At 45.3% G+C, this 18,643-nt stretch overlaps 1 protein-coding gene across 3 annotated transcripts in view; it reads right to left on the bottom strand.

Moving 5' to 3' along the window:
• LOC143764697 (uncharacterized) overlaps window positions 1-16,220 on the bottom strand; it is a 52,864-nt gene extending 36,644 nt beyond the window's left edge. Inside the window, exons 1-6 of one of the 3 annotated variants that reach the window (XM_077250545.1) lie at window positions 15,453-16,220; window positions 14,034-14,182; window positions 13,722-13,901; window positions 13,515-13,638; window positions 13,338-13,432; window positions 13,049-13,139 (exon numbers count right to left, since the gene is read on the bottom strand). In XM_077250545.1, coding sequence (XP_077106660.1) covers window positions 13,049-13,139; window positions 13,338-13,432; window positions 13,515-13,638; window positions 13,722-13,901; window positions 14,034-14,111 — 568 coding nt within the window. In that variant the 5' untranslated portion in view covers window positions 14,112-14,182; window positions 15,453-16,220. The remainder of the gene's footprint in view (window positions 1-13,048; window positions 13,140-13,337; window positions 13,433-13,514; window positions 13,639-13,721; window positions 13,902-14,033; window positions 14,183-15,452) is intronic. The other 2 variants (XM_077250546.1, XM_077250547.1) reach the window with 2 other exon arrangements.
• Between the last annotated feature and the right edge of the window lie 2,423 nt (window positions 16,221-18,643).

Genomic DNA, 18,643 nt, shown 5'->3' with positions numbered 1-18,643 from the left:
ATGGCTCTGGGAAGGAGGGGAGCGAAAAACGAAAACGGAAAAACGGAAAAAGCTCCGGGGGTGAAGGGGTTAAAAAAAATGCGTATGCAAACATATTCATGATATTAAAAAATAAACAATGTGTCACAAAAATTGATGTGCTAAAATATAAAGTAATATATGCAGCAATGTGCAAAGAACTATAACAAATAAAAAAGGAACCAAATCACTATATAGGATATAATACAATAAAAATCAAATTTAGTATATATATAATCTCACAAAAAATTCATAATTGTGTGCATTTCATAAAAAATATATATATGTGTGCTAATATATGTTTCAAATGGCAAACAGAATGTGTACTAAAACTATATATATACATATAATATATAGCTCAATATGATTTAAAAAAAATGCGCATGCAAACATATTCATGATATTAAAAAATAAATAAACAATGTGTCACAAAAATTGATGTGCTAAAATATAAAGTAATATATGCAGCAATGTGCAAAGAACTATAACAAATAAAAAAGGAACCAAATCACTATATATAGGTTCACTTTATGCATAAACAGAAATGATTATAATGCTTATAAAAATGTGCCACAAATAAATAATTGCAAGTGCATGTGCAAAATAAATATGCTGCAAGAATTAATGAAGGTGCATGTGCTGAATTGCAAGATAAACTGTGCTCAAAAAACACGCCAATATACAAAGCCACATATATAATATAGGATGGTATCGTCCCGAAGGAATAACTGAAACGCGCGTCGGGGTGCTCTGTACTTGGGCCCACAGGACGGACAGGTATATATATAAATATCTCCAAATATCTTTCTCTTCACTTCCTAGTGTGCATATACCATCCTATATTATGTATGTGGCTTTGTATATTGGCGTGTTTTTTGAGCACAGTTTATCTTGCAATTCAGCACATGCACCTTCATTAATTCTTGCAGCATATTTATTTTGCACATGCACTTGCAATTATTTATTTGTGGCACATTTTTATATGAATTATAATCATTTTCTGTTTATGCATAAAGTGAACCTATATATAGTGATTTGGTTCCTTTTTTATTTGTTATAGTTCTTTGCACATTGCTGCATATATTACTTTATATTTTAGCACATCAATTTTTGTGACACATTGTTTATTTATTTTTTAATATCATGAATATGTTTGCATACGCATTTTTTTAAAATCATATTGAGCTATATATTATATGTATATATATGGTTTTAGTACACATTCTGTTTGCCATTTGAAACATATATTAGCACACATATATATATTTTTTATGAAATGCACACAATTATGAATTTTTTGTGAGATTATATATATATACTAAATTTGATTTTTATTGTATTATATCCTGTCTATCCCTGTCACGGGGAGACTAGGTGGGCAAGAGCTAATAACCCGGGCCCCTGCAATTTCCCTCAGACTAGGGAAATCCTGACTGACCCTCTACCTGGAGTTTACACTGATGGTGTGCATATCCAGGCCTCGAACCTCACCCTGTCTCCTGTTTCAACCCTAGGCTGAAACCTCCGCCCACCACCCAGTGAAGAGGTGATACACCAATACCCACAGTTAGCACAGACAAGGATAACGGAAAATATACACCACGCCGCAGTCACTCAGGAATACACTATAAATGTGCAGGGCAAAATAAATACAAATATAGGAAGGAGTAAATAAGACAAAGGAAAATACACCACCAGCAACGAATCTCCAACTACCAGCTCTCCACTCCAGACCGAGATAACAACGCACAAGACAGAAGCTATAATCGGCGACGCCCAATGTTCAGGAGAACTATTTAGAGGCAATGGGCATGGCCCAGCTTGCAATCCGAGCATCAGGTAAATTAACCCCGGAACAGCTAGATAAAATCTAGCCGACGCCAATGAGCACATAGTGGTCAAAAGCGGAATTACCGCTGTCTGTCGAACGACCTGGTCTGAACAGCGTCCGACATGACAGTACCCCGCCTTCTACGAGGGACCCCAGGGCCCTCACGGCTTATAGGACCCGGCTTGTCTGGATGGCGACAATGAAAAAACCTGACCAGCCGATCCGCATGAATGTCCGAGGCTGGTACCCAGGACCTCTCCTCAGGCTCATAACCACGCCAGTGTACCAAGTACTGTAAAGTGCGGCGCACTACACGAGAGTCAACCACCTTGGAGACTTCAAATTCCAAATTACCATCCACCAAGACTGCAGGTGGCATAGGCGCCGCGTCCACAGAACCCACCACCTTCTTTAGAAGAGACCTGTGGAACACGTTGTGTATCTTATACACCGTAGGGAGCTCCAATCGGTACGCTACTGGGTTAATGACGGCGGTGACCCTAAATGGACCAATAAACCGTGGACCCAATTTAAGGGACGGTATTTTGAGTCTTATGTTTTTTGTGGATAACCACACCCAGTCATCCACACTCAGGTCCGGACCTGGCACACGCCTACTGTCAGCCACACGTTTGTACCTAGCACCCACACTCAACAGGCGCTGTTTCACTCTCCTCCAGACTGATGACAATTGTGCTCCTAACTGATCTTCCTCCGGAACGCCGGAAGAGCTCCTCTGACTCAAAGTACAAAATTGAGGATGTAGCCCGTAAACACAAAAAAACGGAGACTCCCCAGACGACTCCTGGCGGTGATTATTGATGGCAAACTCAGCCAAAGGAAGAAAGATAGACCACTCCTCCTGGTTATCAGAGACAAAGCAGTGTAGGTACTGTTCCAAATTTTGGTTCATACGCTCAGTCTGACCATTTGACTGAGGATGAAACGCCGAAGAATTAGACAACTTGATCCCCAGCCGTGAGCAAAATGCTTTCCAAAATTTTGCCACAAACTGAGTACCCCTATCAGACACGATGTCAGACGGAACCCCATGAAGTCTGACCACCTCCTGCACAAATACCTGAGCCAGAGTCTTAGCGTTAGGCAACGAAGGCAAAGACACAAAGTGCGACATTTTTGAAAACCGATCAACAATCACCAAGATGACCGTGTTCCCAGCTGATGAGGGCAAATCAGTGATGAAATCCATGGAGATTTCTGTCCATGGCTTACTAGGTACCTCAAGAGGAAGTAGTGTTCCAACAGGACGGGAGCAGGGCGTCTTAGCCCTAGCGCACGTGGTACAAGCTGACACGTATGAGACCACGTCCTGTCGGATCTTGGGCCACCAAAACCGACGTGACAACAACTCCAAGGTACCTCTAACCCCTGGGTGGCCAGCCAGGACAGAATCATGATGCTCCGCCAAAACCTTTAAGCGGAGATGAAGCGGTACAAAAGATTTGTTGATGGGAAGCTCAGATGGTATCTCCTCCTGAGCCTCGGCAATCTCAGCCTCAACCTCGGTAGTGAGAGCCGAAACCACAACACCCTTTTGGAGGATGGGTACTGGATCCTCCCGAGGTTCTCCCCCCGGAAAACACCTGGACAGAGCATCCGCCTTAGTGTTTTTAGACCCCGGTCTGTAAGTGACAACAAAATTGAACCGCGTGAAAAACAATGCTCAGCGAGCCTGCATGGGGGACAGACGCTTGGCTGACTCCGAATACAGCAGATTCGTATGATCGGTAATAACAGTAACCTGATGTACCGACCCCTCCAAGAAGTGTCGCCATTCCTCAAAGGCCAACTTAATTGCCAACAACTCCCTGTTGCCGATATCGTAGTTACGTTCGGCGGACGACAGTTCCTTGGAGAAATATGCGCACGGACGCAAACCACTCAAAGATGAGCCTTGAGATAGTACCGCCCCCACACCAACCTCAGACGCATCGACTTCCACAACAAAAGGTTTTGATACGTCTGGCTGCACAAGAATGGGGGCTGAAACAAAACTGTTCTTAAGAAATTCAAATGCGCGCACAGCAGCCTCAGGCCAAACGGAGAAATTGGTACCCTTTTTAGTCATGTCAGTTAGGGGTTTAGCAATGATGGAAAAATCCTTGATAAATTTCCTATAGTAGTTAGAAAACCCAAGGAACCGCTGAAGTGCTTTCAGGTTATCAGGACGTTCCCAATGCAGCACCGCTTGCACCTTAGCGGTGTCCATTTTAAAACCAGAAGCAGACACAATATAACCCAAGAAAGGCAACTCTTGAACAGAAAATACACATTTCTCAAGTTTAGCATACAGCTTATTCTCTCTGAGAAGCTGTAACACCTGCCTGACATGATCTAAATGAGCATCACGGTCGCAAGAATATATGAGAATGTCATCTAGGTACACGATAACGAATTTCCCCAAAACATGCGAGAACACATCATTAATGAAATGTTGGAACACTGCAGGTGCCTTAGTCAACCCAAATGGCATCACCAAATTTTCAAAATGACCCTCAGGGGTATTGAAAGCCGTCTTCCACTCATCACCTTGACGGACTCTTATGAGGTTGTACGCCCCCCTGAGGTCAAGCTTGGTAAACCACTTAGCACCTGCCACCTGGTTGAACAAATCTGGTATCAGTGGCATAGGGTATGGATCACGAACTGTAATCTGGTTCAACTCCCTGAAATCCAAACACGGGCGTAATCCGCCATCTTTCTTCTTCACGAAGAAGAACCCTGCTGCCACAAGCGAGGATGACGGCCTGATGTGCCCTTTGCTCAAACTTTCAGCAATGTAATCTTTTAATGCTTGTCTCTCCGGACCGGAGATGTTAAACATCCTTGCTTTAGGCAATTTGGCCCCTGTGTTGTGAAATTGGATTTTGGGCTCCCCTGGTGGCCACTGGTGGAATTGAACTGGTGTGCATCATCCTCTCTGTTCACCTGTTTCCATCAGGATGTGGGAGTCGCTATTTAGCCTTGCTCCTCTGTCACTTGCATGCCGGTCAACATTGTAATCAGAAGCCTTTCTGTGCATGTTCCTGCTGCTAGACAACTCCCAGCTAAGTTGGACTTTAGTCCTTGTTTGTTTTTGCATTTTGTTCCAGTTCACAGCTGTAGTTTCGTTTCTGTGTCTGGAAAGCTCTTGTGATCTGAAATTGCCACTCTGATGTTATGAGTTAATACTAGAGTCTTAAAGTAATTTCAGGATGGCGTTTTGATAGTGTTTTCAGCTGACCATGAAAGTGCCCTTTCTGTCTTCCTGCTATCTAGTAAGCGGACCTCAATTTTGCTAAACCTATTTTCATACTACGTTTGTCATTTCATCTAAAATCACCGCCAATATTTGTGGGGGCCTCTGTCTGCCTATCGGGGAAATTTCTCTAGAGGTGAGCCAGGACTATATTTTCCTCTGCCAGGATTAGTTAGTCCTCCGGCCGGCGCTGGGCGTCTAGGGATAAAACGCAGGCTACGCTACCCGGCTACTGTTAGTTGTGCGGCAGGTTTAGTTCATGGTCAGTTTAGTTTCCATCCTTCCAAGAGCTAGTTCTTATGTTTGCTGGGCTATGTTCTCTTGCCATTGAGAACCATAACAGTTTGACCGGCCACAAAGGGTTAAATTAATTGACAGAGAAAAGAGAAGTCTGCTGAAGATTTTTTTTTTTTTTTCCTTCAGTTCTGAGTGTGCTTGTAATTGAATCTCTTGCAAGTCTGCCTATATTGCAGCCTTTCTCTCTCTCTCTCCTTCTAATCCTGGAATGGCTCTGTGTTCACCTGTTTAAAATGGATATTCAGAGTTTAGCTGCAGGTTTGAATAATCTCACCACGAAAGTTCAAAATTTACAAGATTTTGTTGTTCATGTTCCTATATCTGAACCTAGAATTCCTTTGCCTGAATTTTTCTCGGGGAATAGATCTTGCTTTCAAAATTTCAAAAATAATTGCAAGTTGTTTTTGTCCCTGAAATCTCGCTCTGCTGGAGATCCTGCTCAGCAGGTCAGGATTGTGATTTCCTTGCTCCGTGGCGACCCTCAGGATTGGGCTTTTGCATTGGCTCCAGGGGATCCTGCGTTGCTCAATGTGGATGCGTTTTTTCTGGCCTTGGGGTTGCTTTATGAGGAACCTCAGTTAGAACTTCAGGCGGAAAAGGCCTTGATGTCCCTATCTCAGGGGCAAGACGAAGCTGAAATATACTGCCAGAAATTCCGTAAATGGGCTGTGCTTACTCAGTGGAATGAGTGCGCCCTGGCGGCGAATTTCAGAGAGGGTCTCTCTGATGCCATTAAGGATGTTATGGTGGGGTTCCCTGTGCCTGCGGGTCTGAATGAGTCCATGACAATGGCTATCCAGATCGATAGGCGTCTGCGGGAGCGCAAACCTGTGCACCATTTGGCGGTGTCTACTGAGAAGACGCCAGAGAATATGCAATGTGATAGAATTCTGTCCAGAAGTGAACGGCAGAATTTTAGACGAAAAAATGGGTTGTGCTTCTATTGCGGTGATTCAACTCATGTTATATCAGCATGCTCTAAGCGTACTAAGAAGCTTGATAAGTCTGTTTCAATTGGCACTTTACAGTCTAAGTTTATTCTATCTGTGACCCTGATTTGTTCTTTATCATCTATTACCGCGGATGCCTATGTCGACTCTGGCGCCGCTTTGAGTCTTATGGATTGGTCCTTTGCCAAACGCTGTGGGTATGATTTGGAGCCTCTTGAAACTCCTATACCCCTGAAGGGGATTGACTCCACCCCATTGGCTAGCAATAAACCACAATACTGGACACAAGTAACTATGCGGATTAATCCGGATCACCAGGAGATTATTCGCTTTCTTGTGCTGTATAACCTACATGATGTGCTGGTGCTTGGATTGCCATGGCTGCAATCTCATAACCCAGTCCTTGACTGGAAAGCTATGTCTGTGTTAAGCTGGGGATGTAAGGGGACGCATGGGGACGTACCTGTGGTTTCCATTTCATCATCTATTCCCTCTGAGATTCCTGATTTCTTGACTGAATATCGTGACGTTTTTGAAGAACCTAAGCTTGGTTCATTACCTCCGCACCGGGAGTGCGATTGTGCCATAGATTTGATTCCGGGTAGTAAATACCCTAAGGGTCGTTTATTTAATCTGTCTGTGCCTGAACATGCTGCTATGCGAGAATATATAAAGGAGTCCTTGGAAAAGGGACATATTCGTCCTTCGTCATCTCCCTTAGGAGCCGGTTTTTTCTTTGTGGCTAAGAAAGATGGCTCTTTGAGGCCGTGCATTGATTATCGGCTTTTGAATAAGATCACGGTTAAATATCAATATCCGTTGCCACTGCTGACTGATTTGTTTGCTCGCATAAAGGGGGCCAAGTGGTTCTCTAAGATAGATCTCCGTGGGGCGTATAATTTGGTGCGAATTAAGCAGGGGGATGAGTGGAAAACCGCATTTAATACGCCCGAGGGCCACTTTGAGTATTTGGTGATGCCTTTTGGTCTTTCAAATGCCCCTTCAGTCTTTCAGTCCTTTATGCATGACATTTTCCGTGATTATTTGGATAAATTTATGATTGTGTATCTGGATGATATTTTGATTTTTTCGGATGACTGGGACTCTCATGTCCAGCAGGTCAGGAGGGTTTTTCAGGTTTTGCGGTCTAATTCCTTGTGTGTGAAGGGTTCTAAGTGCGTTTTTGGGGTTCAAAAGATTTCCTTTTTGGGATATATTTTTTCCCCCTCTTCCATCGAGATGGATCCTGTCAAGGTTCAGGCTATTTGTGATTGGACGCAACCCTCTTCTCTTAAGAGTCTTCAGAAATTTTTGGGCTTTGCTAACTTTTATTGTCGATTTATTGCTGGTTTTTCTGATGTTGTTAAACCATTGACTGATTTGACTAAGAAGGGTGCTGATGTTGCTGATTGGTCCCCTGCTGCTGTGGAGGCCTTTCGGGAGCTTAAGCGCCGCTTTTCTTCCGCCCCTGTGCAGCCTGATGTTGCTCTTCCTTTTCAGGTTGAGGTCGACGCTTCTGAAATCGGAGCTGGGGCGGTTTTGTCGCAGAGAAGTTCCGATTGCTCCGTGATGAGACCTTGTGCTTTTTTCTCACGTAAATTTTCGCCCGCCGAGCGGAATTATGATGTTGGGAATCGGGAGCTTTTGGCCATGAAGTGGGCTTTTGAGGAGTGGCGTCATTGGCTTGAGGGGGCTAGACATCAGGTGGTGGTATTGACTGACCACAAAAATCTAATTTATCTTGAGTCCGCCAGACGCCTGAATCCTAGACAGGCGCGCTGGTCGTTGTTTTTCTCTCGGTTTAATTTTGTGGTGTCCTACCTGCCGGGTTCTAAGAATGTTAAGGCGGATGCCCTTTCTAGGAGTTTTGAGCCTGACTCCCCTGGTAATTCTGAACCTACAGGTATCCTTAAGGATGGAGTGATATTGTCTGCCGTTTCTCCAGACCTGCGGCGGGCCTTGCAGGAGTTTCAGGCGGATAGACCTGATCGTTGCCCACCTGGTAGACTGTTTGTTCCTGATGATTGGACCAGTAAAGTCATTTCTGAGGTTCATTCTTCTGCGTTGGCAGGTCATCCTGGAATCTTTGGTACCAGGGATTTGGTGGCAAGGTCCTTCTGGTGGCCTTCCCTGTCTCGAGATGTGCGAGGCTTCGTGCAGTCTTGTGACGTTTGTGCTCGGGCCAAGCCTTGTTGTTCTCGGGCTAGTGGATTGTTGTTGCCCTTGCCTATCCCGAAGAGGCCCTGGACGCACATCTCGATGGATTTTATTTCGGATCTTCCTGTTTCTCAGAAGATGTCTGTCATCTGGGTGGTGTGTGATCGTTTCTCTAAGATGGTCCATTTGGTTCCCCTGCCTAAGTTGCCTTCTTCTTCCAAGTTGGTTCCTCTGTTTTTTCAAAATGTGGTCCGTTTGCATGGTATTCCGGAGAATATCGTTTCTGACAGAGGTACCCAATTCGTGTCTAGATTTTGGCGAGCATTCTGTGCTAGGATGGGCATAGATTTGTCTTTCTCGTCTGCTTTCCATCCTCAGACTAATGGCCAGACCGAGCGGACGAATCAGACCTTGGAGACATATTTGAGGTGTTTTGTGTCTGCAGATCAGGATGATTGGGTTGCTTTTTTGCCTTTAGCGGAGTTTGCCCTCAATAATCGGGCCAGCTCTGCCACCTTGGTGTCTCCCTTTTTCTGTAATTCGGGGTTTCATCCTCGATTTTCTTCTGGTCAGGTGGAATCTTCGGATTGTCCTGGAGTGGATGCTGTGGTGGAGAGGTTGCATCAGATTTGGGGGCAGGTAGTGGACAATTTGAAGTTGTCCCAGGAGAGGACTCAGCTTTTTGCCAACCGCCGGCGTCGGGTTGGTCCTCGGCTTTGTGTTGGGGACTTGGTGTGGTTGTCTTCTCGTTTTGTCCCTATGAGGGTTTCTTCTCCCAAGTTTAAGCCTCGGTTCATCGGCCCGTACAAGATATTGGAGATTCTTAACCCTGTGTCCTTCCGTTTGGACCTCCCTGCATCTTTTTCTATTCATAATGTTTTTCATCGGTCATTATTGCGCAGGTATGAGGTACCGGTTGTGCCTTCCGTTGAGCCTCCTGCTCCGGTGTTGGTTGAGGGCGAGTTGGAGTACGTTGTGGAAAAAATCTTGGACTCCCGTGTTTCCAGACGGAAACTCCAGTATCTGGTCAAATGGAAGGGATACGGTCAGGAGGATAATTCTTGGGTGACTGCCTCTGATGTTCATGCCTCCGATTTGGTCCGTGCCTTTCATAGGGCTCATCCTGATCGCCCTGGTGGTTCTGGTGAGGGTTCGGTGCCCCCTCCTTGAGGGGGGGGGTACTGTTGTGAAATTGGATTTTGGGCTCCCCTGGTGGCCACTGGTGGAATTGAACTGGTGTGCATCATCCTCTCTGTTCACCTGTTTCCATCAGGATGTGGGAGTCGCTATTTAGCCTTGCTCCTCTGTCACTTCCATGCCGGTCAACATTGTAATCAGAAGCCTTTCTGTGCATGTTCCTGCTGCTAGACAACTCCCAGCTAAGTTGGACTTTAGTCCTTGTTTGTTTTTGCATTTTGTTCCAGTTCACAGCTGTAGTTTCGTTTCTGTGTCTGGAAAGCTCTTGTGATCTGAAATTGCCACTCTGATGTTATGAGTTAATACTAGAGTCTTAAAGTAATTTCAGGATGGCGTTTTGATAGTGTTTTCAGCTGACCATGAAAGTGCCCTTTCTGTCTTCCTGCTATCTAGTAAGCGGACCTCAATTTTGCTAAACCTATTTTCATACTACGTTTGTCATTTCATCTAAAATCACCGCCAATATTTGTGGGGGCCTCTGTCTGCCTTTCGGGGAAATTTCTCTAGAGGTGAGCCAGGACTATATTTTCCTCTGCCAGGATTAGTTAGTCCTCCGGCCGGCGCTGGGCGTCTAGGGATAAAACGCAGGCTACGCTACCCGGCTACTGTTAGTTGTGCGGCAGGTTTAGTTCATGGTCAGTTTAGTTTCCATCCTTCCAAGAGCTAGTTCTTATGTTTGCTGGGCTATGTTCTCTTGCCATTGAGAACCATAACACCCCTGGTTTAAACCTGATAGAACAGTCATAGGGACGATGTGGCGGCAACTCTGAACAACCCTCCTCAGGGAACACATCCACAAAATCCAGAAGTGACTCCGGAACGCTTGAAGTCACAGCAGCCACACATGTGGCCAGGCAATTCTCCTGGCAGAACTCGCTCCATTGAATTATGTCCTGAGTTTTCCAGTCAATTACCGGGTTGTGCATAGACAACCAAGGAAAACCCAAAACCACCTGAGCAGGAAGATTCCTGAGCACCTTACATGTAACCCGCTTGGAATGTAGAACCCCAATGTGGAGTTCCACCTCAGCCACAAATTCAGTAATCTCCCCCTGAGAGAGAGGAGCAGCATTGATGGTGACGACGCGGATAGGATGAGGCAGTTTTTCAATCCTAAAACCTGCTGTGCGCGCAAACTCTTCATCAATGAGATTTGTGGCTGAACCACTATCCACAAAAACAGTAATTGGCAGCTCACTGCCAGCGATAAAAACCTTAGCAGGGAGCATGCATTGAGAAACCACCATGGAGGATATACATAAGCTCAGATTGGTCTCCTCCACACCCTCTGAGCTTAGAAGTTTTCCGCCGTTGCGTTTTTCTTAGACAGCAGAGGACAGATGTTAATAAAATGACCAGTTTTACCGCAGTAAAAACAGGCTCCCTGCTTCCTGAGCTCAGGGGCTTGACGCTCCACATGTGATACCCCTCCGATTTGCATAGGCTCCGTGGGCTCGCCTGCAGCAACCTCACGTGAACCTAAACCCCCTCCCATAGGCGGTGTCTCATGCTCCCCCTGACGCAAACGGCGAATGCGGACAACCAGACTCATAGCTGAATCTAGAGAAGCAGGAGTCTCGTACATCAGAAGGGCTTTTTTAACCGTTCCAGAAATCCCATGTATAAACGGACTCCGCAATGCTGGATCATTCCATTGTGTATCGATCGCCCAGCGATGAAATTCAGAACAGTAATCCTCTGCAATTCGCTCCCCCTGGCGAATAGAGCGTATCTTAGATTCTGCTAGAGCCATTCTGTCAGGTTCATCGTAAATTTTTCCAAGAGAGGAAAAAAAACTCTCCACAGAGTCAAATGCAGCAGAATCAGATGGCAAAGAAAACGCCCATGCTTGGGGATCCCCGCTTAACAATGACAACACCAGGCCCACACGCTGAGCCTCATTACCCGAGGAGATCAGGCGCATACGGAAATATAGTTTGCAAGCTTCACGAAAAGAAACAAATTTACTGCGTTCCCCAGCAAATTTTTCAGGCAAAGGAAATTTAGGCTCAGCAACTCTACCTGTTGCTCCAGCTTGCACATTAGATACTGCTAGTCCCTGTTGCTGTACTGCCCCCCTCAACTCAGTGACCTGTAGGGACAGCGCCTCCAACTGGCGGGTTATGGAAGTCATGGGATCCATGACAAAACAAAAAAAAAAGAATCCCTTTTTTTTTTTTTTTGTTGGGCCGATTATAATGTCACGGGGAGATTAGGTGAGCAAGAGCTAATAACCCGGGCCCCTGCAATTTCCCTCAGACTAGGGAAATCCTGACTGACCCTCTACCTGGAGTTTACACTGATGGTGTGCATGTCCAGGCCTCGAACCTCACCCTGTCTCCTGTTTCAACCCTAGGCTGAAACCTCCGCCCACCACCCAGTGAAGAGGTGATACACCAATACCCACAGTTAGCACAGACAAGGATAACAGAAAATATACACCACGCCGCAGTCACTCAGGAATACACTATAAATGTGCAGGGCAAAATAAATACAAATATAGGAAGGAGTAAATAAGACAAAGGAAAATACACCACCAGCAACGAATCTCCAACTACCAGCTCTCCACTCCAGACCGAGATAACAACGCACAAGACAGAAGCTATAATCGGCGACGCCCAATGTTCAGGAGAACTATTTAAAGGCAATGGGCATGGCCCAGCTTCCAATCCGAGCATCAGGTAAATTAACCCCGGAACAGCTAGATAAAATCTAGCCAACGCCAATGAGCACATAGTGGTCAAAAGCAGAATTACCGCTGTCTGTCGAACGACCTGGTCTGAACAGCGTCCGACATGACAATCCCCTTATATATTGTTATTATCATTTTTTCTTATTTTTTACCTATTAATTCCCAAGTACTTGCACTATTGTGCCATTTATGCCATAAATATAATAAACAATAAAGGCTTATATATTTTTTCATTGTGGTTTTTTTATTCATGAGTGTCCATATGACGGTTTTTGGCTTACACACTAGTTCCGAGTGGTCTGCCACTTTCTTTCTCTTTTAGCAACAGGTTTTATTTGTTATTGTATATAATATCCCGATATATATATATATATATATATATATATATATATATATATATATATAATAGTTGCTTCTACATATCTTTCCCAGGGTGTAGGTGGATCCTCCAGATTGGGCATTGAATGCCCTTTCCTATAGAATTTACAAAGTAATTTGAACAATTTTGGGTGGTAGAGAGTGTTGTGGTCTAGAGGTAAAATTGTGATCACACGATTGTGATACGGCTGGATTACACTGATAAAGCAGCCACAGCCGGTGACTGAGAAGAATCTGTGACGTCTCTGTATTTAATGGTTACTACTTACCGTGGTAGTCATATGAAGGAATCTCCTCTTTACACCGCTCATCACCCCTCACATATTTCTCTGTAGTATTAATATGGGTCAGATCTTCACTCTGAAACAAATATTGTTAAAGTCACAGACAGATGGAGAAGTCACATCTATGATCAGCTCTAATCCTGCCATCTCCAACATTCTCATTACACAAGTATAAAACATAAAATACTGGTAGATAAAACAAGACTGAGCACAAGACCTTCACAGCCATCTACAGATCATAGGAGAGATCTCATGACACCTTCTCTCCATCTACCTGATGATCCTGAGGAATATTGGGATCTTCTTGTTTACAATCCTGAGGAAGAGGATGGAGACATCTCTCTGGTGTTGTCCTCTTACTGGATAGAACTGGAGGAAACACATACAGGACTGAATTCATTATTTACATACAGATAATAATAGGCCGTGTGTATTTAGTCCTGTCTATTACCTGGAGATGTGAGGGGCTGAGGAACATCCATCATGATGTCCTTGTATACATCTTTGTGTCCTTCTAAATACTCCCACTCCTCCATGGAGTAATAGACAGCGACATCCTGACATCTTATAGGAACCTAAGAAATACAATGATACAGTCATCCCTCTGATCCCTTCATAGCGTTACTGTATAATGTCCCATCATTCCCAGCAGTGTCACCTCTCCAGTCAGCAGCTCAATCATCTTGTAGGTGAGTTCTAGGATCTTCTGATCATTGATGTCCTCATGTTTCTTGGGAAGAAGTGGAGGTCTCGTGATTGGGGTTAGGGGTTTTCCCCATCCCTCAGACACAGGGTCCTGACAGTGCTCACTAGAGGTCTTCTTCACTACTATGTAATCCTGGTTATGGAGAGACACATTAATAAATCTCACTACATGACATTTCTAGTCCTCACCTCTCCAGTTCAGTCCAACTGTTACTTATTGCCATTGATAAGAATGATGTAATGTGACATCATCAGAATCTCTCACCTCTCCAGTAAGCCGGAAGAGGATCTCTAGGGTGAGGTGCAATATCCTCTCCACCATCTTGTCTCTGTCCATATCCATAGTTGATTGGTAAATCAGGAAACTTTTCTTATATATAGATCTTCACTGACAGAATCAGATATTGTAGATACCTGAATGAGAAGAAGATTACCCGATGTAACATCATAAAAATCCTGTGTAATAATACAATTAATGGAGATAATGAGGGGAAATATTTCAGGAGATAGAAATCACTGGCTATGTTACTCACTGCTTCAGCCAATGATTGGCTGAAGGAATCACAAGTTTGTTGGGACTGATGAGGAAATACAGAGACTGGCGGGGACCCAAATAGCAGTGGTTTTTGTACTATTTTACAACTTTCTGCTTTTTTACTATTATACTGTATAGTGTTTGGGGACCAAGAAAGGGGCACTGCACTATGAGAGCAACACATGTTTATTTAGTTCCCGTCTTTCATAGTTCGGTCATTTGTATCTATCAGCGGAAAAGGAACAAAACCATTGTGATTCTTATTAAGGCGGCAACACAAAAACTCCCCAAATATAACATTATTATAACATCCCCACAATTTGTGAGTCTTCAGGGTGAATCGCTATCTAACCATTTAATTAGAGCTGATACTATTAAAGGGAACCTGTCACCCCCAAAATCGAAGATGAGCTAAGCCCACCGTTATCAGGGGCTTATCTACAGCATTCTGTAATGCTATAGATAAGCCCCCCGATGTATCCTGAAAGATGAGAAAAAGAGGTTAGGTTATACTCACCTGGGCGGGCAGTCCAATCCGATGGGCGTCACAGTCTGGTCCGGGGCCTCCCATCTTCTTACGATGATGTCCTCTTCTTGTCTTCACGCTGTGGCTCCGGCACAGGCGTACTTTGTCTGCCCTGTTGAGGGCAGAGCAAAGTACTGCAGTGCGCAGGCGTCGGGAAAGGTCAGAGAGGCCCGGCACCTGTGCACTGCAGTACTTTGCTCTGCCCTCAACAGGACAGACAAAATAAGCCTGCGCCGGAGCTGCAGCCTGAAGACAAGAAGAGGACGTCATCATAAGAAGATGGGAGGCCCCGGACCGGACCGTGACACCCATCGGACCAGAACAGAACCGGGACCGCCCCTGGGTAAGTATAATCTAACTTCTTTTTCTCATCTTTCAGGATACATCGGGGGCTTATCTACAGAATTACAGAATGCTGTAGAAAAGCCTCTGATGCCGGTGGGCTTAGCTCATCTTCGATTTTGGGGGTGACAGGTTCCCTTTAAGCTTAAGTGACTAAACAGACTTTCTGTCTCATATATAAAGGGGCACTTTTCCGTGTTTGTCAGAACTGTCCGAGGATTATTAGAGGTGAGAGTTTCCCCCCAATTAGAAGGGACACCTGTGGATATTGGGGTCTTTACCTGCTACAGTTCTGGTGGGATTTACTCGGTAAAGTGCCTTGTGGTAAAGTGGGCGTTGGACAAATGTCACCATTATTTACCATCAGGCTGAAGGAACATCGCTCCTCTATTCGGCTCTATGGATCTAGGATGAAATTTACTGTGACCCCTGCAAGAAAAGAATAAGAAAGAGCAGAACTTTGGCGAGACCACCATGGCCAGACATTTCTCTGAGATGGTGATAAAAGTTCTGATCTTCGATGGTCGGTGTCAGAAGAGGCGACTGCAGTGGATTCACAATCACAACACAGGAAACGGAGACGAGTTCTGGATATATTCCTTGAAATCACTTTCTCCCAAAGGGTTAACCGCCGTCTGTAACTTCAGTGTCTTTCTATGAAGCTTCTTCTCTGAACTTTCTTCCTGTTTTCTGCCGTATTTCTATTACTCTCCGGAATCAGGAATGTATTAAGTCCTATAGAAACTGCGGAGAAAGAATCATTTCTAATTCTGTGTTTCCAGGATTCTTCTTGTGGGAATTGGCTGCGATATCCCCTGTGCAATATATTACTAGTATTAATGCGCCAGTAATGGGGAATCTCCACATCCCTCCACCTGCAGAGCCGCACACCACATATACGGCTGTTCTGTGCGCACAGGACCTGTGATGAGGTCACAGGAGGGAGGAGTCAGGGGTCACATGATCAGCGGCTCAGTGAATGATATCCGTAGTGGAAACTTCCTTCTCCTCAGTCAGTGACATTTCCGGCATTATTCCCTCCTCACTACTGGCACAATTACGCCGCCTTTTCTACACAGTTTTATGTGTGGAATGTAACGTGTGATTTCTCTGCCTGGAGACAAATAGACCCCACACATGAGGGAATTATCACCAGTTACCGGATGGCTACTATATGGCAGCATACGATTGTGCTATCGCATCTATTGCAGGAGCTAAAATGCCGAAATGTCGTTGGTTTAACCCCTTCCAAGGAGGGCGGCCTTCACAGACTATATTCAGAGTCCGGCTAAGGGCGCGATCACATCAGCGTATGATAAATCGCTCCGATGTTCATCCCGGAGAGTTGGACGAGTGTCGTGTGAGTGTGTGATGTTTTCTCTCCTACCATCCATATAAAATGTGTTTCTATGTAACGTAAAGCTGTTTACAGAACTAAGAAAGCAATCTTATACACTGCATGCAGAATTATTAGGCAAGTTGTATCTTAGAGGATTATTTTTATTATTGATCAACAACTATGTTCTCAATCAACCCAAAAGACTCATAAATATCAAAGCTTAATATTTTTGGAAGTTGGAGTGGGTTTTCTTTTAGATTTGGCTATCTGAGGAGGATATCTGTTTGTGCAGGTAACTATTACTGTGCAGAATTATTAGGCAATGTTACGGAACCCCCCAGCACCCAGAATATGTTGTGCAGTCATATGTATGTATAATAGGTTCCATGTGAAATGCATCAGTCCACAGGTTGCGCCCCTGGGCAGAGGGGACAAGATATTCTCCTTCTGACCTCCCCCCACCTTTGTAATTCCCTGCCGCTTTTCAATTGGCCTGCCCTCTGTATCTGTGTGATATATATTCTGTGTCCTGTGAGTAAAGTGTTTTCACGTAACCAAAGGAATTCCAGCCAGCGTCCTTCATTCAGACTCCAGCCAAAGCAGAGTGGACCTGCTGACCCACGGGGTGGTACTGAAAGAGGTACTCTAACACGGTAGACCCCGTTACACTGGTGGCAGACAGCGGGATGTGATACCCCATCTACAGGAGGAAAGGAATGAATGGAAAACAACTACCAGAAGTTAAAGAGGACAACATTAAAAGATCTGGTGGAAGCCCGGGGGTTAATCGCCAGCAACAAAACAAAAGCGGATTTGATAGCAGCCATCATGGAACACGACAGTGCAAAGAGGGAGGTAAAGAACCGACTGGCATTCTATGGCCCAAACCCCGCAGTAGAGATCATACGAGAGGTGATGGCTGATGTGCCTACTGATCTGAAGGAAAAGATGGCCGAGTGGACCAGGATAGAGCTAGCCAAGATAGAGATAGCAGAGCGGACCAAAGTGGAGCTGGCCAAGATGGAGATGACAGAGCAGAGAGAGGAGAGTCAGCGAGCAGGGGGAGCTCTGACCTCCGCCCAGGTACCTTCAACAGTAAGCCACAAAAAGATCCAGTATAATGCCTTCCGACAGTTGGGGGAGGCAGAGGAAGACATTGATGGCTTTCTGCAGGACTTTGAGCGGCAGTGTGCCCTTCATCAAGTGAAGCCGGAGGAATGGGTTCAGAATCTGGCCAGCAAGCTGACAGGCTGGGCAGCGGACGCCTATCGCACGGTACCTGATGAGGACTGTATGGACTATGAGCGGATCAAAGAAGTGATCTTGGCCCGGTATGCGCTGACACCAGAGGCATACCGCCAAAAGTTCCACGGACTTATAAAACGCGTAACTGATACCCACGCTGAATGGGCCTGTAAATTACGGCGGTCACTGCTACAGTGGGTACAAGGGAGCCAAGCAACCACTAAGGAGGACGTCCTCCAGCTTTTCTTGTTAGAACGATTCTTTAATGGACTAACCCCCGAGACACAGGAATGGCTTTGGGACAGGCGGCCAACGACTCTTGAGGAGGCCGCTCGTCTGGCCGATGAACATCATGATGCCAGGAGGCCTCAGTTGTCCGGATCAAAGATGGTTACTAGGGGTCCGCCCATAGACCTGGAGGGCCCCAAACCACAGAAGATTGTAGGGGGACCAGCTAAAAACCCAGCCTACCACAGTCACCCTGGGGCGCGATGCCACACCTGCCATCAGCTGGGCCACCTGCAGAGACAATGTCTGTTGTGAATTCGCTTTTTGCTCCCTCTAGTGGTTACTAGTTTTTTGGACTCTGGATTTTCTGTCATTCCTTTTATCCGCACCTGGGTCGTTAGTTAGGGGTGTTGCTATTTAAGCTCCCTGGACCTTCAGTTCTATGCCTGGCAACGTAGTTATCAGAGCTAGTCTGCTGTGCTCTTGTCTACTGATCCTGGTTCCAGTAATTTCAGCTAAGTCTGCTTTTTGCTTTTTGCTATTTGTTTTGGTTTTGTATTTTTGTCCAGCTTGTTCCAAATCTATATCCTGACCTTTGCTGGAAGCTCTAGGGGGCTGGTGTTCTCCCCCCGGACCGTTAGACGGTTCGGGGGTTCTTGA

This window comes from Ranitomeya variabilis, chromosome 4 (assembly GCF_051348905.1).
Source record: "Ranitomeya variabilis isolate aRanVar5 chromosome 4, aRanVar5.hap1, whole genome shotgun sequence".
NCBI classification, from domain to species: Eukaryota; Metazoa; Chordata; class Amphibia; order Anura; family Dendrobatidae; genus Ranitomeya; species Ranitomeya variabilis.
Note: the sequence above shows the minus strand (reverse complement) of the source record. Positions and strands in the feature narration are given on the sequence as shown.